This window comes from Mytilus galloprovincialis, chromosome 4 (genome assembly GCF_965363235.1).
Source record: "Mytilus galloprovincialis chromosome 4, xbMytGall1.hap1.1, whole genome shotgun sequence".
Classification (NCBI taxonomy): domain Eukaryota; kingdom Metazoa; phylum Mollusca; class Bivalvia; order Mytilida; family Mytilidae; genus Mytilus; species Mytilus galloprovincialis.
This window is the reverse complement of record NC_134841.1, coordinates 57,493,277-57,519,621: the sequence shown is the minus strand read 5'-3', so window position 1 is coordinate 57,519,621 and position 26,345 is coordinate 57,493,277. Positions and strand designations below refer to the sequence as shown.

Below are 26,345 nucleotides of genomic sequence, written 5' to 3'. Positions count from 1 at the left end.
GTCTGGCAAATTTCCAACATATATTATCAACTACTATTCTATACAAAGAAAGATAACTCCAATTGAAAATTAATTGCTATTGCACAATATTGTGCAATTAGATATTTCTTGCTATTGTGCAATACTGTGCAATTGAAAATTTCTTGCTATTGCACAATACTTGATATGGAATCCTGATTTGGACCAACTTGAAAACTGGGCCCATAATCAAAAATCAAAGTACATATTTAGATAAAGCATATCAAATAAGCCCAAGAATTTAATTTTTGTTAAAATCAAACTTAGTTTAATTTTGGACCCTTTGGACCTTAATGTAGACCAATCTGAAAACTGGACCAAAAATTAAGAATCTACATACACAGTTAGATTTGGCATATCAAAGAACCCATTTATTCAATTTTTGATGAAATCAAACAAAGTTTAATTTTGGACCCCCATTTGGACCAACTTGAAAACTAGGCCAATAATTAAAAATCTAAGTACATTTTTAAATTCAGCATATCAAAGAACCCCAAGGATTCAATTTTTGTTAAAATCAAACTAAGTTTAATTTTGGACCCTTTGGACCTTAATGTAGACCAATTTGAAAACGGGACCAAAAATTCAGAATCTACATACATAGTTAGATTCTGCATATCAAAGAACCCCAATTATTCAATTTTTGATGAAAGCACACAAAGTTCAATTTTGGACCCTTTGGGCCCCTTATTCCTAAACTGTTAGGACCAAAACTCCCAAAATCAATCCCAACCTTCCTTTTGTGGTCATAAACCTTGTGTTAAAATTTCATTGATTTCTATTTACTTATACTAAAGTTATTGTGCGAAAACCAAGAATAATGCTTATTTGGGCCCTTTTTTGGCCCTTAATTCCTAAACTGTTGGAACCAAAACTCCCAAAATCAATCCCAACCTTCCTTTTGTGGTCATAAACCTTGTGTTAAAATTTTATTGATTTCTATTCACTTTTACTAAAGTTAGAGTGCGAAAACTAAAAGTATTCGGACGACGACGACGACGACGACGACGCCAACGTGATAGCAATATACGACCAAAAAATTAAAATTTTTGCGGTCGTATAAAAAACAAATTTGAAAGATATGAACCAACACAAGTTTATAACAATATTTTAAGAGAACACAACACAAGTTTATAACAATATATTAAGAGAACACAATATATGGTGATGCGTAGTTATATGTACAATCTGCCATTTCAAGTTTGTGATTTCTATATTCACGAGTTGCATATACAAGCTGTAATATCTTTGAGAGATTCAAATGTTGCATTTTTCAAAATGATTATAAAGATGATACACAAACAATAGTTTTTTTCTCACTAATCTATAACGAATTCCAAGAAAATATATAATAACTCATTGACGCATTGCATCTTTGCATTGTCAACCTCAATGATAAATGTTATTTAAAGAAATCATCCTAACAAGTATGACTAAGTATGAACAGGTCAATGAGGTTACCCATTGCAAAAAATGTATCAATTGCAAATGATCGGTTCTGGTTACGAATGTGTAGAATTATCTGTTTTATGCCAATAGATTTTGTCACTATCGTCTTTATATGCAGGGCTTGGTAGAAGCTTGTCATTCCAATCCGGCCAGTATTTGTTCTTCATTCGTTCACAATAAGACACTAAATTACCAAGCACTTCTGAAAATGAAATTGTAATGAGATAAGTATGTATTTTTTCTTTGCGAAATTTAAATAATGAATATATTGAAGTTTAAATCATATAAGTTATTGCTATTAATGTGTCTTCCCTGCCGTCCCGCTTTGACGGGGATAACAATATAATTTCAAGGTTTCCGTGTACATTGCTTTTAATTTATCTGACATAATGTGTATATTATTAAATCATACTTTTTCTTTTTCTTCATTTCAATAGAACAATATCAAATATATGAAGCAATTTGTTGCTTTGAATTTTTCTAGGAAACATCTACTAGGAGGTTGATATATATATTCAATGAGTTTTTTTTCCTTCTCTGGTAAAAAGGTTGAAGTAGAGAGTCCGTAAAACTTGTAGAAACAAACGGATAATTTTAAAACATTTTTAATTGACAATTTAAAAATTTAAAAAAAAATAAACTACGCGTCTATTACATAGAAATTGGCAACTGTACGAAACCCGATTCTAGTTTTTAAATTTTTTGAAAATTCCATATAAATATATGAGCGCGTTCTTAGATTGATTGATTGTTGGTTTCTTAACGTCCAGTGGCAAATATTTCATGCATATTCAGGACGACGCGTTCTTAGAGTATTTATTAAAAAGCCTTCAATTACTTAAAAAATGGGAGTTCATGAGTATCAACAGAATAAGCATCTATTTGTGTACATCCGAAATTGTGATCCTTGACAATGCACAAACATGAGGGATTTCAAGAAATGCTGCATTAGAAAATGCCGTAAATTTTTACAAAGCGAGATTCTATTTTATCGAAACCTTTCCGACCGCAATGTTAGCAATATAATATCACGGCAAAAAGATAACAACAAAAAGAAACCCATAAACACAGTATTAGATGTTTTTGTATGAAATGCTTAATGATTTCAGTTTTCTCATATATATGCTGCAAAAATTAGAATCTTTATGTTAATATGTTCGGAATTCGTTTCTCATATCAGTATAATCATTAAATTATACCCATATTTCATATTTCTCAGTTGGTTAGATATTGACGTGTTTGCAGGCTTATATTGTCTTATCTCACTTATTTATATAGATTATTACATTGATACAAGTGGATTACCGTATTTATCCAATCGAGATATTTAAATTATCAATTTTAAGGTCCGAGCCTTGGCGAGGACTTTAAAATTTATAATTTAACTATTGAGATGGGATAAATCCGATAATCCACGCGTTACTATGTAATAATCTGTTTCTCTAATGATTAACAGATAAATTTTCTTCTTTTCTAAACCAAAATCCCCTTCGAGAGCCTTCCACTTTGCACGAAGTTGTCAATTTTATTAACACCTGTTAGAATATTTTGATCATTTCAGGGAGTTGAGAAAGGTTGTGACCCTTTGACTCAACCAATAATCTTCTGAGATCACCTGCAACCACACGTTGATTAATTTTTTTTTATACAATGGGTTCGGAAAGGGATAAATTTCCATAGAATTAGAGAAACATTTTTATCTAACTGATATTTAACAGTTGTCGGTATTAGAGTGAAGAAGCAAATAATACTGTTTTCAATGCATACAATACATATTTTGTACAAGTAGTCATTGTCGCACGATCTACTCTCAAAAACAGAAGATGACCTGATATCTGAATTAATTTGTTTGATATTTAAGGCTTGGTTTCAGTGGCGGAAACATTGATTGATACAACATGCAGTTACGATTGACTTGTAGCTCAGTTTTTATCAGTGTAGTAGGTTTTTCTGTCTAACTTTACAAAAGTAATTAAGGGGTCAATAACAGATAACCGATTTTTAAAATTGACTGTGCACCTTTCCAGTAGTTCCTGTCTGTTGATTTTGTACATATATACATATATTAGGAATGACAATCAGTACTCGAGTATAATTTAAATGCTCGCCTACTCGCTTCTCAGTAATTAATTCTTATACATTTTCCCGTCACTTTAGTTTCCTTTGAATTATTCCCTTCATAGTACTTATTAATATCAACAACGTAAATAGAGTATTTATGATTAGAGACATTTTTAATTGTGTTTACGGAACTCAACATCATTCATTGTTGGTTGGCCATTGTGGAATATATGTGCTCCAGATGACAACGGAAATATTCCAATTGCTGTATGTTGCCACAATCAAGTCCTGTTTTCTCAAATTGTGGCATCACTGAATTAATTTTGTCCGCGAATTTGTACTTTCGTTTCACTTTGACACTGAAAGAGGCAATCGCAGTTGAAACCTTAAAATCCCCAGAACCCTCCCGTTTGTTTTTGGTGGTTTAATGATTGAAAATGCATTAGTTGACATTTCGAGAGAAATAACTGATGCTGTTGGCACATGCACATTATTGGAACAAAATGACTTCATCTGGAGAAAACATCTGTGTAATACCTTAAGGGCATACGATACAGTTTTGATACCGTATTTAAATTTTGCTGACAATTTGCATATTAGCTATTTTTTGCCCGATTAAATCAAATTATATGTTATAAAAAATATACCTTCATGTGCTACGTTTTGCGTAAAATGAGGTCCAAATCTTATTTATTTGCTCAAAATTCGGTTTTGTGAACGTAATTTTCCTTTCGACAGAAATACATAACTTTTTTGTTTAAACAGATAAACACAAGCTGTTTTTTGTTAAATTATTTGTAAATTCTGTTTTATATAAATGTCCTTTAAATTTGTGCAATTTGTTTTTCAAATAAATCATATCAATCAAATGTTCACGCATGTAGAAAAAAAAAACGTCATTTTTTGCTGTATATTTATCAAATTTTAAAAAATTGCACTATTTACGTTTCATGAAAATTGGCACACATTATCTTCTTACGTAATCAAACCAAGTGGAATCTTAAAAAGAGGGGTCCATGAACTCGTTTTCAAGTTAAATAAGTTTGAATGATAAAAATCAGTCAAAAACTTAATCTTTTCCCAATAAGTCATATTATCCTGATTTAGAGTAATTTCTCGCAATTTGATTGGCTGATATTGTCCCAATAAATTTCAGTACAATTTTTTATCACGTCAATTTGGAATTATCTCCCTTATTTATAAAGTCAATTGGAATTATCTCCCTTATTTATTACGTCAATTGGAATTATCTCCCTTATACCATTGACCTAATAAAAAAACAAAAAACAATTGAGTTGCTTTGCAGTCATAACATTTTTTATTTTTCACATTTTTTTTATTTAATATCTAAAATATATTTATTGATATTGTCCTAACATTGAATTTGAATATAATAATATGTAATATAACAAAATCAGGATAAATTCGTTACAGTGTTCAATTGTCCTAATACGGATTTTATTGACCCGATAAATTCTCGTATTAGGACAATTGCACACTGTGTAACTAATAGTCTGACGTCGCGAAAATAACAATTTACGTTAGCAACGTCATTATTTCCCCTGTAACTGTATCGTATACCTTTCGAGATGAAGAGGAAAGGTTATTTATTCACATAAATAGATTAGAAAAACTCAGCAAAGATACCATAGAAAAATATAAAAAGTTGAGCGATTCTAGTGCCATGATTTGCCTGAGAGTAAAACATCCTAGTTATATTTTATGATTTTATCATTCAAAAAATTGGGTGTGATCATTCCTGATAAAAGTTAACACAGAAAAACGCCTCAGACACACATTTTGTGTATGTGTTATTTTTCATTTTAAGAGCATTCAAAATTAAATATTCTAAAAGGAAACGCTTTTGCAAGGGTGTAGAAAAAAGATGATTTGAACAGTTTATATATATAAATAAAGACCTTGGTGCTAAAATCAATTCAGCATAGCAATGACCACGTGGCTGATGAAATCTTTGCATGGGGTAATGAAACGTCCACAACAATTGGCTTCGCTCCATTGGTTATAAAAACTCGTCAAAGATACAAGGCTAACAGTTCAATACGACAAACATACGTCCCATCTACATAAGACTCATCAATGGCGCTCAATGATTACATATATTAATCTTAAAAAATTCAACTATCTTCAGATTGCCTAGATTACACCATCGACGTAACTTATTTATCTTCATGTTGAGATTGATATAATCTCTGAAGTTTTCAGTTCACCTTATTTCTCTCTGAATTTGGATATTATTGGTAGGTCATTTATACATATTGCCATTGACCTAAAAATTGTTCGGAATCAAGTACTCATAATAATGGTTATTTCAGAAGAGCGATTGGAACCGGATGCATAAAATTCTAAAGTGTTGTTTTCATTTTTTACACTGATTAGCTTCATTATAGATTGATCCTTACATTAACATTACTGTTGAATAAATACCTGTTACAAATTTTTGATGTTTTGATCCAGGCATATTGTATATAATCATGACCAGCATACCAAATAATACACAATCAACTTCACAAGGCTCATCACCCATAAAGAATTTCTTTACACCTACAACAGAAATATACGATGTATGACGGATAAAAAACTAACTCATCTTAGTAAGAAGTATTCTTACGATTAACAATTCTACTGCTACATGTTCTCTCTCTCAAACACTTATATTATTGTAAGTTTTGTCTGATTGCACTGAGTGTTTGTTTGTGACTGAAGATTACGTCCTAATTTTTTTAATTAAATGTGGGACTTCTCTTGTCATCTTTAAATTGTGTTTACTTACAATTCGTCCTCCAAACGAACTAAGTTATATTGTTTAATAAGTATTTCATTTGCGTGTCATTAAGCAAATAACTCACAAGAATTATGTAACGTCCAAAGTGCGCATCTTTCCAAGTTAAATATTTGGGTGTGTTATCGATGTATGTTTTATTTACTTGTCAATTCAAAAGTTTCTTTTATATCAGTGATGTTTATTAAGATCTTATTCATTTGAAATAAAAGCTTTTACCCTTGGTAAAACAATTTAAATAGAAATCCCTCTTAGCTGTTTTTTCTCTCTCTTTTATAGACATATCTTAACATCCTGCTTCTACATGGAGGAATACAAATGAAACTTTATAGCCTAATATGAGAATGTTACCTAAGAAGTTACTAATAGCAGTCATATCATGAACAGCGATTTCCCATACTTCGTCAGGTGTATGTCGCCCCATTCCGTGTCCCCATGTCTCCTGTTTTATTACTCTCTGTAAAAATTTTACCGTTAACCATAATTTAAGGCCTGTATAAGGTATGATTGATGATACTGCTGACACATCTCCCCCAAATGATTCTATACACATTGTCCTGGAAAGTAAACAAAAACAATAAATCACATGTGAAAGCGTAACACAATATTATGATATATCTGACAGACTTAGACATTAGAATACATTCCTTAAAGTCGACCGATTGTATGCAATATGTACATCTTTCTCATGAGAAAATATGCATTGGTAAAAAACTATGCTACAATTACGAAAAATTGGATCTAATGCCACCAAACAATGCATAACTGCAACACGATATTGTACAATATTCAAAAGTCGACATAATATATGTAATGTTTACATGAAAGTGGTAACATAATATTCAACAAATATTATAAAAAAAAAAAATAGCAATCTACATGAGTTGATAGACGGCGGTGAGTGTGCTTTATATACGTATTATGTCATTAGACATTATAAACTGAATATTAAATCTTCATGAATATCACTTATACACTTTTAGTCAAAATTATTTGTATAAAGTAGTTCGTAGGACAATATAAAGTGCATAACATAATAAAGTTATGAGGCTGACTTTAAACTGGTGCTCCTTAAGAAGAAAGAGAAAGAAGCTAGTGTTATCCTTTAATTCACTTTCTGCTATATCCACTAAATAATTCAAAGCTTGGTGACTATGTTAACGCAACTATTCATCGATCTTGAAATAAAGGATACAACAGATACAGTTAACTCTACATCTTGTATTTCCTATCATGGTTTCCTTAATAGAGCGGCTATGTTCACAAAGAAAATTGAATCCAAGCGTTTTAAGTGGTGAACTTAATAAATTAGCCTCCAGAAATTTAACGGTCACCAACATGAGCTGGTTGAACGTTATGGAAAATCAATTTCACAGATGACGACGGATATGTTCCTGTTGTTGTTACCATAATCCCGTCCTTTTTTTTTCTCCCCAAATGTGATCTACAAAATTAAACTTATCACCAGTTTAGTACTGGTTCGTTTATTAGCAACACGACGGGTGCTACATATTAAGCAGAATAGATCTACCCTTGCTGAGAACCTGAGATAATTCCCGATTTTAGTTAGGTAGATGTTACTCATTCTTTAGTTTTCAATGTTGTGTTTTATCAAATCGTTATTTGCCTTTTGGTAGTGTTTTATTTTTATTGTCATGATTAGCAATTTTGAAACAGTCTTATAAGTATGCGATCAAAAATAGATAACATATTTTGTTATTTTTGCACATCATGTTTAGAAGGGATTGTAACAACCTTGACTTTAGCTTACTTTTACTGTTTTCTTGAGCCCGCTTTGATTATATACTCGGAATAAAAAAATATGTTAGCTCATGATTTTTATGATTCCATCTATTTAACTTCTTGCGAGATTTGAGACAGGACCTAAGGATAATTCATCTTTGGGATTCTGATGTTCGTCATTTCGTCCAAGTAAATAAACAGTGTGTACAAATTCATCAATTTTGAGCTTCTATACGCATACGCTATTTTGTTAAGATTTTCTTATGTTGATTAGAATGATTCTTTGAGCACTTAGTTTTACATAAAAATTACAAAACGACTTTTGTATTTCATACGTCCGACTAGTTTCTCTACTAGAATAAGACGATACTTTAAAAGACTTAATAGCAAGTTACACAAACACACATTCGCGAACTTCTGCAAATCTGCCTAATGTAAACTATGTCTGAGGGAATTGAATCTTTTAGTTCTTGTACCAACACAGGAATATGACAGTTGTAATCCATTCGTTTGATTTGTTTGAGCTTTTGATTTTGCCATTTGATAAGGGATTTGCCGTTTTGAATTTTCCTCCGAGTTCGGTATTTTTGTTATTGTACCTTTTCTTACTAAATGACAATTTTATAAAGGTGTGTTATAAATCATGTCTGTTTTTCTATTTAAGCATGTAAATTTCAGTTATTCCTACCAGTACAAGTTTTCCTCTGTAAGTCTCTGGAAAGCTTTAGCTATACTGATCTCGTCTTTATCCAAGTGTGTGTTTACGTCGACCTCTTTCTCTTTCTTCAAATATTCTATACAAAACTGCGAATCAGCTATCGGCTTTCCATTGTACTCCATCCAGGGTGTTTTGCCTTTCGATGAAAATTTACCACTGTGGTCATTCTACGGAGTATAAAAGATAACATTTATGAAAAAAAATTACATGGGCATTTTTAGTGTTTTGTGAATGATACCTATTCACATTTTATGCATGCATCTTCTGTAAAATTTCTTCAGTCTTTTCTTTTTTCTTCTACCTTTGCTAGACGATGTATATGCTTTCCATTCATTTCTAGTTGATTCATAAACTGTGCTTTATTTTTCTAAAATTTGGCTTTTTCTTATTGACACCTTCACGTATTCGTCTAACTTTATTATGTTTGTCAGTTTATTCAATTCTTGATAATGATTTCTTCTGCTCACGAATTACTTCAATTTTGTCACTTTACCGAACCTGTCTACATACAAGTATTTCTAACACATATTTTTTCAATAGTCTTGGATTTTTAATTAATAGACACCAAGTTCTAATATTCTCCTCTTATTCTATCTTGTAATTTGTACAGAGCACAGTGTTTTTGGGAACAACATTTGCCTTTTTGTGGCACATATTTGCTCTTTTTTTAGGCATTTGAAAATGATGATGGGGTTTCTCCTTCCGTTTTAGTACACATTAACTAAACGTAAACATATACGAAATCTTTATCATTCTTACCGGCCAAACGTACCATACATGAAAAACTTGTCACTCTTACTAGTTATACCTATCACTCACAAACGGACTGTTTTGTCATTCTAACTATCCAAATGTACCATATGCAATCTCTATCATTCTTACTAGCTAAACGTATCATATACAGAATCTCTTGTCATTTTTACTAGCTAAACGTACCATATACGGAATCTCTGTCATTCTTACTAGCTAAACGTACCATATACGGAATCTCTGTCATTCTTACCAGCTAAACGAACCATATACGGAATCTCTGTAATTCTTACTAGCTAAACGTACCATATACGGAATCTCTGTCATTCTTATTAGCTAAACGTACCATACACGGAATCTCTGTCATTCTTACTAGCTAAACGTACCATATATATATATATAGAATCTCTGTCCTTCTTACTAGCTAAACATACCATATACGCAATCTCTGTCATTCATCTAAACGTACCATATATATATACACAGAATCTCTGTCCTTCTTACTAGCTAAACGAACCATATACGGAATCTCTGTCATTCATCTTAGTTAAACGTACCATATACGGAATCTCTGTCATTCTCACAAGCTAAACGTACCATATACGGAATCTCTGTCATTCTTACTAGCTAAACATACCATATACGGAATCTTTGTCATTCTGAGGAATGTTTCTAATTTCAGCGGGAATGGTGAGATACTTGGCGCAAAGTTGCCCCTTCCTATCTGATACAGTACAACTACTCCGGGAGGAACATTACTTTTCGGTCTACGTCTGCAATGAAGACATAGAAATTTAAAATACATATATGAAGAGCATTCATTTGGTTTAGTTAACATTTTAACTATGACAAATATATGCAGAACCATATTGCTTATTATGAAACAAAAATTCGTTTTGTCAATTTAACTAGATAGGATGAGAATATGCAAGTTAGCTTATAAATATTTGTTATAAGGTCGTTTTTAGTTTTTTAGTTCTCATGTTCATAATGTTCTAAAAAAATAAAAGTTGTAGTGGATTTGTAAAATCAGGTGATTAACTGAATTAATTATGGAATTCACAAAACTCCTGGAATATACAAAATCACTGACATAATTGAGAACATTTTTTTACAGATTCACTGGTTTCATTTAGGGAATTTAAAAAATAAAAAATAGTGTATTCTTTTTAATAACACTGTTGATACTTGCATCTAAACTTGCTATCCGTGCATTTTATTGCACATTAACTCCTTGAGAATGAGGCAAGCCCTCAATAAAGTTATTTTTTTTAAATGTCATTAATATGCTTTCTCTAAGTAAATAAAGTTGTTTCTACTCACAAAATATTTTTAACAAGAATGTGTCCCAAGTACACGGATGCCCCACTCGCATTATCATTTTCTATGTTCAGTGGATCGTGAAATTGGTGTAAAAACTCTAATTTGGCATTACAATTAGAAAGATCATTTCATAGGAAACATGTGTACTAAGTTTCAAGTTGATTGGAATTCAACTTCATCAAAAACTAACTTGACCAAAAACTTTGACCTGAAGCGGGACGAACAAACGGACGAAGGAACGAACGAACGGAACCACAGACCAGAAAACATAATGCTTCTCTTCTATCGTAGGTGGGGCATAATAAAAACAGCAAGATGGGCGTGTTGACTTCCTAGTTTTTACGACAGTTTATAAAATTGAGAATGGAAACGGGGAATGTGTCAAAAAGACAACAACCCGACCATAGAGCAGACAACAGCCGAAGGCCACCAGTGGGTCTTCAATGCAGCAAGAAACTCCCGCACCCAGAGGAGTCCTTCAGATGGCCCTAAACAAATGTTACTAGTTCAGTGTAGTCTATATACTGATCAACAATTGATTAAAACCATAATAAAGTTGCTATGGAAATCTGTATTGGTCAACTTGCACTTTTTTCATTCTGTATGAGTGACAATACTTACATTATCTTAATTAATCGGGAAATGAAATTAACGTCCATCACACTAACAATATATGTACATTCATTTGATGTGCATGAACTTTGATTTTTCCTTTTTGTCATTTGATAAAGGACGTTTTTTTTATTTCTTTTGGAGTTCGGTATTTTTGTTATTTACTTTCTCATGGTAATTTCATATTTGAATTAAATACCATTAGTTCCTTCTTGGAAAAAGCCATGCATTATTTCGTTATTTTTTTTTGAAAAGCAGTTTATAAAATTCGTCATGCATTCTATTTAAATATTCCATCCAAATAGTAAAATGACGTACAACGAGCTCAAGTGTTGTCACATAAGAACAAGCTAGGACATTCTCAAAACGTTACGTCGGGATTTTTAGCTTCCATCGCACAGATGTTACTGTATAATATTCATTTTCAGATTATGGGTCACGATGGTCCATATAAGACTTGTATCGTATGGTCTTTATCCGTCAATAAAAGGAAACGGTTCTAAACGTCTACATCAGATTTCTTCATATTAATCCTCTAAAGTATAAAATTGAGAATGGAAATGGGGAATGTACCAAAGCGACAACAACCCGACTATAGAGCAGACAACAGCAGAAGGTCACCAACAGGTCTTCAATGCAACGAGAAATTCCCGCACCCGGAGGCGTCCTTCAGCTGGCCCCTAAACAAATATATACTAGTTCAGTGATAATGAACGCCATACTAAACTCCAAATTGTACACAAGAAACTAAAAGTTAAAATAATACAAGACTAACAAAGGCCAGAGGCTCCTGACTTGGGACAGGCACAAAAATGCGGCGGGGTTAAACATGTTTGTGAGATCTCCACCCTCATATGTATCCAGTTTGAACAATGTATACATCTTTAATATTCACATAACATGTATAATATACAATGAGGGATCAAAAATATAATCTCTAAGTGAAAGTCCGTGTGTCTATTTGATATGCTTAGATTAAAACTGACCCGTGAGTCTCAGCTTTCCCTCCAAATCATTAATTTTAACAGCTATTGTTTATCTTACACTAAACCTTGCTTTTTGTAACTGAATATTTTGATAAACCTATCTATATTATTGCAGCTCTACAGCGCATCCCGCGTACCGTGTTATAATGTCAACATTAATCAAGATGAAAGATAATTAAATTGATTTTAGCCAACTCTTTTTTTGCAATTGACCACGCCACATCTATGTTTTTTTAAGGAATGTACATGTCTAATGGTTACTAGTGGAATTAAATGAAACTGAAGTTTTAACAAAAGATACAAAAAATGACATTCTCTAATGACTGTGACCTGTTATCTATTTCTATCGTGGAGAGATATTTCTCAATTCAGACTGTATGTAGATCATGGTGAGTCTGATAATTCAAATTAGCTCGAACTCAGTTGTTGGTCACAAATTCAGTCCAAATACTTTTGAAAACTTTGCAAGGCCGTCTTTAAATATTTTATGTTAAAGTAAATGGTACAGTATTTACCGCGATGTTAGTATCTCATTTATCCAAATATTGCAGGTATACGAATGTTGTAATGTTTAAATAGTTGTCAAAGGTACCAGGATTATAATTTAATACGCCGACGTGCGTTTCGTCTACATAAGACTCATCAGTGACCCTCAGATGAAAATAGTTATTTAACACAGAAAATAATATGTTTATTGACAGAGGATCAGATGTGAAAATTAAACTTTTTAAGGAGATGAAAATATAAGCAAATCATTTGTTAACGTGGGTATAACAATGATCAAACTTTGTTTATGCGGAAATATTTTTCACGTTTTGTTTTTGATATTGGGGAAGCCTTTGGTATTTTGAAAACATTTAGAGCGTCTATTGAAACTGCCGATTTGATATTGATGTTGCAAATATTGAGATCAAATCAAAAATCCATGCGGCCTGTCTGTGCTACGGTTCATCGTACAGATTCTGTACTGACGTATGACTTTCTGACATTTTTGTAGAAGTGAAGATACGGTGGAATTTATGGAAACAAGAAGGTTGCTAAGAACATTTGGCTGAATTCAAATGTGATTATCCTTTTTTAATGCCAAAACCGCTTCGCTCGTAAAACCAAAATTAAAAGTAGTATTCCCAATTTTGAAGTAGAGTATGTTCAACCAATTACTAGTAAACAAAATTAATGTTAATTATAGAATAACTAATCGAAGAATTCAAATAGAGAACATCATAGTAATTCAAGAATGCGCGTAGCGCATGAGTTAATTATATCAGTGTTGTTCGGTCATGTGTTGTTAGGTCAGGTAAACTACCCGGCATTTTTAAGAGTAGACTAGTCCAGCAGATAACCAATCTATCTGTCCGTTGGACTAGGCTACTTCAAAGGAGGGAAGTATACCTTACTTAATAATGGCTTCGCCGTTCAGATATAACAAGAAAGCTAACCAAAGATATTACCTTTGACTACATACTCAATGAAATCGTCTGTAAAGATATAGAATGAATAAGTATGTAGTTCAACTGTCTTTCTTTTATTCTTTTGTGAATTATGAAGTTTTCTTTGACAAAAACTCAATAATGACGTTCAACTTCAAACTCGTTCTTTCAAGAAGCACTAATTAGTATGGTGTCGGTATCCTCCATATCCAAAACGGAAGTGAGGTTGGACTCCCAATGAAAACCCAAATACACAAAAACTGCTGAAAACAAGGTAGATTGACACAAAAAAAAATGAACTGATTTTAATTTCTCGAACTCGAGCGCAGGAGATACAATATCCGATAATTACACTGAAGACAAAACTGGCAGGAGCGAAAGATGTGAATCACAAGGAAATATAGCCAGGTTAGAGGTCAACTTGAACTTCAACTCTATGGAACCCAGTGCATGCTTCTTAACGCATGAGATGATAGCTCTCAAGGCTGTTTACATTATTGAAAGGGAGAATCAACAACAAACCCAAAAGATATATATACTTACAAATATAATAGATACATCAATATAAGTAAAACTTTTATTCACAAGTCAGCATAGATATCCTATTGTTTTAGAATTTGATGAAGAAGAAATGCAAACTGACATGAGCGAAATGATTATCAAAAACAATAGAATTTAATATAAGGCATGTGGACTTATGCAGTGTTCGTAGGAAAATGTAAAGAAAAAATGTTTCAAACTCGTTCTAAATTTGAAAGATATTGGGCGGGAAACCACACATGTATTTGTATATAGAAAACGTGCTCAATATCAGGCATTTTATCTGCATGACGTAGAGAAAAATGCATTAAAATACATTTAATTCGCTAGCACTACATAGACAACAAACTTCTGCAGTCTACCTTTGAAATATGCAAACGGATAGAGTTTTTTGTATCTAGTGCTAGATATTAAGAATTAAGAATTATAATAGCTCTTTTATGTAAAGATTCCGTAAAAGCTCTTTCACTGACAATTATAGTCAAACTTCATGCTTGGATTACTAACCTTGCTACAATTTTATAACTTTAATGGAAGGTGTATACACCATGAACTACAGCTTGTTCTTATGTTGTGTTGTTACACCACTGTCCTATGTTAAGGAAAGATTTGTCGCCTGCAAACATATTTAACCCCGCCGCATTCTGTATGGTTATCAAAAGTACCAGGATTATAATTTTATACGCCTGTCCCAAGTCCGGTGATCAGTTTCTCAAAAACGACTAATCACAAGGACCTAATTCGGTTGTTGTCGTCTGTTGCTATATCATATTTGTTTTTCGTTTTTTATGTTGTACATAAATCTTGTTTTGGATTGTTTTACATTTGGTCATGTCGGGGCCTTTTATAGCTTGCTCAGTGCTAAAATCCGTGCGGTGACTTGTAGTTACTATGGAATATCTACTGAATTTTGGTCTCTTGTGGATAGTTGTCAGATTTACAAACGTATCATACCTCCTTATATTATACGGTATTTTATATTGCTGTTTAATTTCAATGGTGCTCTTGACAAAAGTTAATATTGTTTATATAAGGACATGCAGTTTCTTTCTTGTATAAGGTTCAATTCTAAATATTGAAGAAACAGTCGACTAATTTTCCGAATGTAGGCTGACTTTCATTTATTATTTATATATGCATGGTATTAAGTTTCTGACGGCTACATCATTAATCTAATTACCATTTAGTATTGATTAAATGAAGCAGCCAAAATTAACCGTACGTGATGTCTAAAATTCATAAAAGAATAGATAACACCATTTTACAGGAACTGCCATTTGAAACTATAAGCAATGAAATTATTTATGTAATGTTTATCCCACCTTAACCTCAAATTATTCTTTATCTTTTAACCTCTTTTTTATGTAAATCGTCTTTGTGTGTGAAAACTGTGAAACCTCATTATTATAACTTTTAATCTGATTACTCTTTTATTTTATTTTTTCTCTATTTTTTCAAGTTTTGAATTGGCGAATGTGGTTTTCCAGATTTGAGCTACATTAAAATTTTGCAATTTGTAAGTGAAACTGATCTGATCTTTATAATATACCTTCAACCCCTCGGGGTATAAATGTGCTTTTCTTTCCTTTAGTAGAGAAAGTCATAATATGAATGTTATATAAGGCCAAATAAAAAAGTATGTGTGGTTCCAGTTACATCTGAAAAAAAGTTAGGGTCGGTAGGTAGGGATTTTTTTTTATTTTATGTTTTTTTTTACATTGAGTCTATGGAAGCAACATTCTGACTTTAACAGTGCTTAATGAAAAATGACAATAAAATCTTTAGGGTAGGCTATTTTTAAGCCGAAAAAGTAGGGACGGTAGGGTTACTGGAACCACACATATATTTTTATTTTGCCTAAACATGGCTATGCTCTGTGTGTCTTCCCCCGAAAAATTCAACAATAAATTCAAATTCTTCCAATTTTATTTTTGTGACCGACGTCACGAAGAAAGACATGCCCTTTGAAGTCTAACCGAAATCACTGGGTTTTCCTACATATTGTTTATGAAAAAACGGAACAAAATTGATTCATTAATTTAATCAAATATGTATTTATTGTTTTTAATGGGTTGCAAGGTTTAATTGGCATTTTTGATCAACCTAAAATCAAAAGGCTTTATGCAACACGTACCCACAGGGGTTTGTTACAATTGCCGGGTTTACTATCCATACGAACCCATAAAAAAACACACTTGTTTACTTTTAGCGTAAATCTAAATTGATTTATCTTTACAATGGTGTATAACATGCCTACATTTGTTGTCGGAATCATCCGTAGCAATCCTACCCAAGTATGTCAATCGTAATAATTTTGCCAACCGCTGATGATTTGGCAATAACAAGTTCTATTCAGACAAAGAATAACAGTTTTTCTGAAACAGTTTTTATAATTTTAATCATTTACTGCGAGCCGTTTATTGCCAAAGTTTCAGCGGTTGGAAAAAATATTACGATTGACATACTTGGGTAGGATTGCTACGGAAGATTTTGATAACAATTGTAGGCGTGTTATACACCATTGTAAAGATAAATCAATTTAGATTTACGATATTACAAGTTTTAGAGGGGTTGACAACCTAGAAAGCGTCATATAACGGAATTTCGCCACCGCCTGACATTTTTCGAAAATGCAAGTTAAGTACCTTGTGTTATATAAAGGCCTATAGGAAAAAAATTTCTGAGACAAGTGCCTATGCCTGTGTGTTATCCAATAATATCATTGAAATGACCAGATGGTTATAGAAATAACCACTGTTTTAAAATGGGATGCACTACAAAGTTGCAAATAACGTTCTTGAAAATTGGAATATACAGATTCCAAGCAGCTTCACGAAGGGTGTCACATGTGGTATAGAATCTGCTTTCCCTCCCGGAGCACCTGTCATCCCCCCTGGTTTTGGGTGGGATTGTATTGCTCTGTCTTTAGTCTTCTACGTTGCGTTGGTCGTCTTTATGTCGTCTTTCGTTATTTTACCATGGCTTTGTCTATTTGTTTTCGAGTTTGGTGGCTCTTGCATGTCTTTTTCAGTATGCAATTATTTTGATCACTCTTGTTTTAAATTTGAATTGAATATTTTTCAATGTTACCAATATATATATAGACATGTCTGAATGATCTACCCATAGCAGCTTAACGAGTGTATTATAATGTAATTCGATAAAAAAAATCCTTTATGTATAATTCGTAAAATAGTACACTGTATAAAATACAGAGATTTGGGATAAACTATTCAGCAGAGTCGACATGATGAAGATGAAAGCAACTATAGGTCACCGTAAGACTTCGTCAATACGACTGTATTAGGTTTCCATTCTTCGTATTTGTTTCCAAAGAATATGTTTGATCTTGTATCTTGAACTGCATTTAACCCAAAGTTGAAAGAAATGAATCTTAACTTTGATCCTTATAAAGGTAATCCGAGTAAAATGTGTTTTTTTTTCTTTTTAATCGATGTATTTTTGCCAAATTCTGTAAATTCTATCTATTTTCCTATCTATTAAACTTTAAAATACTCAAGAAAGGAAAAGTTGGCACATATAAGTTCGACCTAAAGTGTAACATTAATACGTTTGTGATCTTTGATACAGCCCAAAAACTTTTCTCCTAGTTTCATATTTCACCTTTCACGTTGGATATATTTATTTGAAATATTGGGATCCCTACACTCAAATATACAATGTCATTTTAAAAGAAACTTTTTGTCTAATGTTAAAATAAATAGACTTTCAGTTTGACTTTAAGGGAAAACGGTACTATTTATTCTGCCATAGGCGACAATGTTAACATTTTCTAAATTTACCACTTTTTAAGATAAAAACCTGGATAAAACAGTTATATGTTGTGTTAGTACTTTATTACTCTGTTTTAAAAATTAAAGCCAAATAGTATCATGACCAACTTCCAACGGAGCTTGTTTATGTTATCCATGCCCACCGTCATTTTGCACCAAATTTATGAAATTTTGCAAGTCTTTTCGAATAATTCTCTAGAAAATATTTCAATAGGTTTTAAAATTTATATTGTAAATATACACACTGCAGTTATTGATAGATAAATAAAAAATATATTGTACCCTAACATCCAATCACAGCGCTCCTAATTTGACTTCCTTCACCTGCCTTGGGTACACAAAAGGCCAACCTAATGCTGGGAAAATTAAATACTACCGTTTTCCCTTAACAAAACATATACCACAATAAAAAAAAAACAAAAAAAAAAAAAAAACAACACAAGTCGATATAATACGGATAATACGCTATTATGGCGAATGTTGGAAAATCTCCCTCAACCAAGAGATTAAAGGAATGCTTCACAGGGAGAGACATAAAGATACCCATGCAATTTTGCCAAAGGCTAGGCAGGGTGTTTACAGATCTATCAGCTTTATGACCGTCAAAACAAAGACATGAAAGCGAAATAATCATTTTTATTATTTAAGTTAAAAATGGATGCGTTGGGATATAAAAGAATTATCAAGGGCTGTCCAATAAAGGCAACAGTAGTATACCGATTGAGAGAAAACAAATCCGGATTACAAACTAACACCGAGGGAAACACATTAACACCGAAATATTTTTATCAGATGTGGAATTTACCAAATATGGTAATAATATTTCTCTTCTGAATGCCCTATTTGCAACAAAACCGACAATAAGGTTATCGTATCACGTGGAACTTCAAATATGCAGTCTAAAATGTCAGCAAAAACATTTGGTTTTTTTCCCATAGATTTTGAAACAAGCAATGTAAAAAGTTTTAATAAATCCTTTCATCGAAAATAGTGATGTCGTTTTCATCTAGCACAAAAGGCTAATTTACGTGTAATGCATATAGTTTTATAAATTTATACAATAAACTTATCCTGTACGAAATCAAATTTCTACATGAACTTCCCATGGTGAGCCGAGGAAAGATGGAATGGGTATTTTTATTTCATAATGTCAATAAATTCTGTACAACTTAAATGTATCATGACTTGTATTTTCGTGTAAATTGGCACAAGCGAAAAACAATATTGCCGAAAGTGAAGAAAATGGCGCAAATGAAAAAAAAATGAGAAAAAAAATCAAAGCCCCGATGCATGATGTATTACATGTATGTAGTTTGTTTTAGGGCCTCATTGAAAACTATACAGCTTTTAATTGAGTAACGCACTTTAAATTAAGACTTCATTTTTATTATATTCATCACGAAAACAGTCCACAAAATACTACATAGAAATATAAAGACTGAGCAACACGAACCCAACGAAAACCGGTGTGATCTCAGATCCTGCTCCCTCGTGGCAACAATCTACTTATTCAGTGACAAGTATGAATTCAGTGATAAGTCGCATTCGTTTTTTTAATTGATGTTCTTATTTCATATTTTTATAAATAACAGAAAGTAGTTTATCAAAAATATTCAAAGAGTTTTTAACACTCCAAAAATGATAAATTCCATTGAATTTATTTCCATATGTTTTATTGCAACAAGATCATCAATATAAATAGCAGTCAGGAAACAAGTTAAAAGGGTATAATTATTAACACTTCTAGCAGCTGAGATGGAAAGACATTTGCGGATGTTTGTTTATACTGTTTGAAACACTACAGTTGTAATATTTCTATCCAATCTGCACATTTATCATTTGAAAGGGAACTGGTCTGCTCTTCTGCATGTTTCTCGATACATTTAGTCAGATCACTGTCAAACCATGCAAGACTCTCATGGGTAGTCAAGGTCGTAAAAAATCACCCTCGTCGTCGTCTGATAAAATGTTTCAGTCTACAAGTCATTTATCATAATAATGCAAATTATTTACCATAATCAAAATTGCCCTAGTTAAATGTGAATGTAAATGTGAACTGCAACACCCAGTGGCGGATCCAGGATTTCAGATTAGGAGGGGCGCCAATTTTTATGAATTTTTTTTTTAGGTAAAATTATTGAATATTCTTCTAAAGGGGTGCAATGTAGGTATTTTGATTTATTGTGAGGTAAAATTAGCGAGAAATTAAAGTTTCTTGCGGAAACCGCCTATACAGAGAGCCGTGATGTAGTGGTTAGTGCATCAGACTACTAACACAAGGGTTCATGGTTCGATTCCCGTCTGGGATGAAAATTTCAGGGACTGAATTTTCGGCTCTCCCTTGACACCATTTACGAGTATGGTCTTGAGGAAACGATGATAGTCCGTCGGAAGGGGACGATAAATGGCTGACCCGTGTTAAGAGAGAGCCATATCTTGCACGTTAAAGACACCCTTGTAGATTTCGAAAAAGAGCAGGCTAATGCCGCTACAAGGCAGCACTCGCACCCGCAAAGTGGAAAGGGATTAATATAAGTTGAAAAACTTGTTTCCCAATTCACTATAAATAAATATGTTTAAACTAACAATATACAATCACTAGTGACTGACTAACGGATGGACGTACAGACGTAAAACAATATATATGTTCCTGTTCCGCGAAGAACTTCAAGTTATGATGGAAAGGTCTCCTACAAATTAAAACTAGAGGCTCTTAAGAGCCTGTGTCGCTCACCTTGGTCTATGTGCATATTCAGCAAAAGACACAGATGGATTAATGACAAAATTGTGTTTTGGTGATGGTGATGTGTTTGTAGATCTTACTTTACTGAACATTCTTGCTACTTACAATTATCTTCATCTTTAATGAACGTGGCCCATTAGTTACAGAGGAAAATATTTTGTTAAAAATTTACAAAAATTTACAAAATTTATGAAAATTGTTAAAAATTGACTGTAGAGAGCTGTAACTCCTTAAGGGGTCAACTGACCATTTTTGTCATGTTGATTTATTTGTAGATCTTACTTTGCTGAACATTATTGCTGTTTACAGTTTATCTCTATCTACAATAATATTCAAGATAATAACCAAAAACGGCAAAATTTCTTTAAAATTACCAATTCAGGGACAGCATCCCCAACAACCGATTGTCTGATTTGTCTGAAAATTTCAGGTCAGATAGATCTTAACTTCATGAACAATTTAACGTCTTGTCAGATTTGCTCTAAATGCTTCGGTTTCAGAGTTATAAGCCTAAATCTACATTTTACTCCTATGTTCTATTTTTAGCCATGGCGGCCATCTTTGTTGGTTGGAAGGGTCACGCCACACATTTTTTAAACTAGATACCCCAATGATGATTGTGGCCAAGTATGGTTAAATTTGGCCTAGTAGTATTAGAGGAGAAGATTTTTGTAAAAGATTACAAAAATTTACGAAAAATTGGTAAAAAATGACTATAAAGGGCAATAACTCCTTAAGAGGTCAACTGACCATTTTGATCATGTTAACTTATTTGTAAATCTTACTTTGCTGATCATCATTGATGTTTACAGTTTATCTCTATCTATAATAATATTCAAGATATTAACCAAAAACTGCAAAATTTCCTTAAAATTGCCAATTCAGGGACAGCAACCCAACAACCGATTGTCCAATTTGTCTGAAAATTTCAGGGCAGCTAGATCTTGACTTGATAAACAAATTAACCCCCATGTCAGATTTGCTGTAAATGCTTCGGTTTCAGAGTTATAAGCCAAAATCTACATGTTGCCCCTATGTTCTATTTTTAGCCATGGCGGCCATCTTGGGTTGGTTGGCCGGGTCTGATGATTGTGGCTAAGTTTGATTAAATTTGGACAAGTAGTTTCAGAGAAGATTTTTGTAAAAGTTAACGACGACGGACGACGGACGACGGACGCCAAATGATGAGAAAAGCTCACTTGGCCTTTTAAGCCAGGTGAGCTAAAAATCTACAACAATCTTCTAACACTCCTAACTTATGCACTAAGAGATTCATATTGCATATATGTGTTTATAAGCTACAGTTATAAAGCTACAGTCCTAAAAACAGAATCTGAAGACCATGCTAACATTTTATTTTGATTCTATGTTCCTATGCAAACCAATCTACAATCAAGACACCAGCACTTATTGTAAGATATGATCTATATAGATTATTTAGCAATATCAGGTAATAAATATCTCAACTAATCCTTGAAAGACATGATGCTGGTAGTTGTGACAACAAGAAATACAGAAACATCACAAAAAGAAATAACCCTTGTTTGCACATCGCCGGTCAATGTGTAAAAGCCGATTGTACATGGTGTCAATAATGTGAAATGGAATCGGTTCACTTAACAAATACTTTAACACTCCATAATACCAGCCCCGACAAACTTGATTAAGACGATGATAATGTGAAGAGTTGACAGATAGACGGGCAAGGTGAGACGAGACAGATCACAACAGCTCACCTGACCAATACTTGTATTAGATTTTGCAAACGAAAATTTCTACTTTACTCCGTGATTTTGAATTGTCCTTTCATAAGATATCTGTTTTTACTTTTTTGATTTTCGGAGGTCGTGCCAGACTTTATACATGTTAATATATACTGTGTTCGCCACAAACCACATAAAATTAGAATGTGATGCATTTACGTAGGTATGTTTATTTTCTGAGTATCCCATACATGTAATAATGCGGTACATAATTCGGAAAAAATTTCCGGTTACAAGTAAGAAATATATAAAAACACAGAGATACAAATTATAAACCAACCTTTCGCTTGAAACAGTATTTCTACATTAAGAAAGAATCTCACCTGGACTGTTTTCTTGGGCCGTGCCATGATGAAATTGTGAAAGTGAGTAAGGCCGTTAGGGATGCTTTGGAAATTCGATTATCAAAGAAATTGATTAAAAAAACCGCAAATACAATGTAACAATTGTTTGTACTTTGTCTGTTAAAACCCTAAATGTATTTGTCATCAAATGCAGCTCCGCGTTTGACACCTTCCTTTTAGGTATGTATATATATATATATATATTATAGAACTAAATAAATCGTAGGCCAGTTGATTGATAATCACGTTGATTCCGTTAAACTGACTGTTTTATATACTTTCAATGTTAAGAAAGATGGAATGGTCTCTTCTGATACTTAAATAAGTTAGAAAACAACCCATGCTTTGCAAATTTTAGGGGGGGGGCACGCCCGCCACGCCCCAGTCTAAATCCGTCCCTGCCACCAACAATGTATACTGTACAACGACATCACACAATTGTTTTGACAAATTAAGTGTAATTTGTTACATCATACATTACATTTATACAATAAATCATCACCTGACTAGATATTTTTATTACTTTTGATGTTTATGCAAAACGATAAATTTTGTCGAGACATCAGTAATAACCGATTTTACAGAAAATTGCTCCTTTTACAAAAAAACAAATTAAAGCTGTTAATATGACTGCAAATGGCATATATACATTATGTATATACATACATAAAAATAAGAATAAGAATATTTTATTATTCCAATCAAGGGCCCTTGATGGGCAGCATAACATGTACACATAGAACAATACATCATGATTTGTAACAGAAAAACATTTTTATATAATAAAATGAAACATTAAAAAAAAAGTTCAGACAGGTGTTATTATCTTCATTCTATAAAAATCAAATACATTTAGTTCCAGGCAGGATCAGAACTATAAAATCATTACAATTATCATTGTTATTACATACATATATGAATGTGACTATAATTAAAGAGAGACTGATATTCTATGCCTAGATTATGTTTACAAAGGTGACCGATTTCCTTTTCTGGTCAACTTTTCATTGGTTTTTGAAATTTCATATCCTTGTATCTAATTATAAAACTAAGAAGATGTGGTATGATTGCAAATAAGACACTAGACTCTTCGTGGACCAGAGATCAAGTGACATAGAAGGTAGCAACAACAGGTCATTGTACGACCTTCAACAATGAGCTGCAAACTCGATCCATACTTCGTAAACTTATTTTGAGCATTCAAAAGCGTTTACGAATTGTTCAATCGTTTAGTATCATGGTTGAAGTAATCTTCTTTTCCACAAAAGGTTCCAATTATCTTTGTATACTTACAATAAAACTATTAACTTTGGGGGACTGATTTTGAGATATCTTTATCGAACCCATTATGACAAAAAAATCCTTAATTTCAGTATCGCATTTATTTTTCAAATTAACAGATTTTCACAAAAGTGTAAGAACATAATGCGACATCACCTAATTAGACTTATCACCAAGTTTGTACTTACATGAGCACTTAAAAAAACGTGTGCCATGCATATGTAGAGTAAGGTTTGTTTCCCCTTCAAGAGCACCTGAGACCATACCGGTTTTTTTAGTTGGCAGATTCCCTTTGCTGAGTCTGTTGTTTGTCTATTGGTCGTTTTTCGTTTTTTTTATATGGTGTTGCCAGTTTGTCACCGATTTATGAATTTGAATATCCCTTGGCTTTCACCCGTTTGTCTTTTTCAACGGATATATATATACATTTCTTAAATATTAACCACTTAATTTTTTTATTGGTTTCTTATGTTGTTCTCTCATTGGCATATCCCAAAATCTTCTGCTCAAATTCAAGTATATATATGAAGTAGCCTAGATAGATTCTGAATTCGAATATATGAGATGGACACTAAAATACTACACACAAAACAAATACAACCGTACACGATGTGTACTGTCCTTCCCATCAAACATTTAAAGAGAAAACACTTCTGGTGGACTGATAGTACCCGAGGGTATCTATCACCTGCACAGCCAGTAGCAATGAAAATACGGATTTTGTTGTTATTAAACTTTTATGCAAACTCTGATTGGTTTTTCAAATAATCTGGCCTCGACCAGCACTGAAGAGATACTGATTGTCGAAATGGGCATCTGATGCATAAAAAATGGTACCGTTATTAATACAATTGAGCAATCAAAACAACATGAACAATATTCTTTAGAATGGAAAACAATATCATAACCAAAGGCTCAAAAGACTAACAGGCAACTAATAGATTACAAAAAACTACACAGAAAATAATGATTGATTAACACGAACCAGACCTGAAAACCCTTACGGCGAACTCACGGGTCTTCCGTGAAGAGCAGGACCTTTTTGCAGCATAATGATTACCGCCGGCTGATATTATGATTCTGTTGATTCAAAAGTCGATCATATAGTGTCCTTCGTGCCAAGAACAACAGAAGTTTCATTAAATGATCAACTTTATGTGACATACAATATGTTTATCACGCGGCAAACTATGTGACAGAAACATATAATTGCATTCGGTCGCGTTTTTATAGGTATAGAAATTGCACAGACATTCTACACAACGTTTTACATTGCATACATGTTTTAATTTAAAAGTTGATAGACAATTTTCAATATGACAGTATGACACTGTCCACTTGGCCCGAGGTTAACATTGTCTATGGTCAACGTCTGGTCAGTTGACTGCACCTTGACTCTGACCTAAATTCAATTATGCGAGGAATAATAAAATCATTTATTGCGAATAATAGAAATATAAAAAAGTGAATTGTGTCTAAATATGCTGTCAAGCATCGACAATTATTCTTGATAATGATATATTTTTTTAAACAAGCCTACAAGGATTTGTATATACATATTTTTATAGCATATATACTATACAAATAACCGTTCTTTTCCGAATTAGCGGCTAATAATTTAAATATTAAAATAACATTTCTCACGAAAGACTTCAATACACATATCATCATTTAATTTAGTTTGCGAGAGATCAGATGGAAGCTTTTCACTTTTGACAACTGGTTGCGAAAACAATATATATAATTGAGAAGAAAAATTTAAGAAAAAAAAATCTCCAATTATATATGAATTTGTATTTTTCTCAACGTTTAAAAAACATAATTATCCTACCTGTTCATTATCAAAACAATTAAAACCAATATTAATGTTGCAGCTACACCAGTTCCAGTCAATAACAATAACGATGTCATGTTGGTACGTACTTAAAATTTCATTCACAACTGTTTTCGTAGTAAACTTTAACATGTGTAGTAAACCATGTTATTGAAT

The 26,345-nt window shown here is 32.6% G+C and overlaps 1 protein-coding gene across 1 annotated transcript; it reads right to left on the bottom strand.

Moving 5' to 3' along the window:
- Positions 1–1,144: 1,144 nt before the first annotated feature.
- Positions 1,145–26,345, bottom strand: LOC143072515 (failed axon connections homolog). Its single transcript, XM_076247475.1, has 6 exons — positions 26,187–26,345; positions 10,177–10,312; positions 8,760–8,956; positions 6,680–6,885; positions 5,974–6,090; positions 1,145–1,669 (listed from the first exon to the last, which is right to left on the bottom strand). Exons 1-6 carry the CDS (start codon positions 26,264–26,266, stop codon positions 1,521–1,523), a joined length of 885 nt encoding a protein of 294 aa, XP_076103590.1. The 5' UTR covers positions 26,267–26,345; the 3' UTR covers positions 1,145–1,520.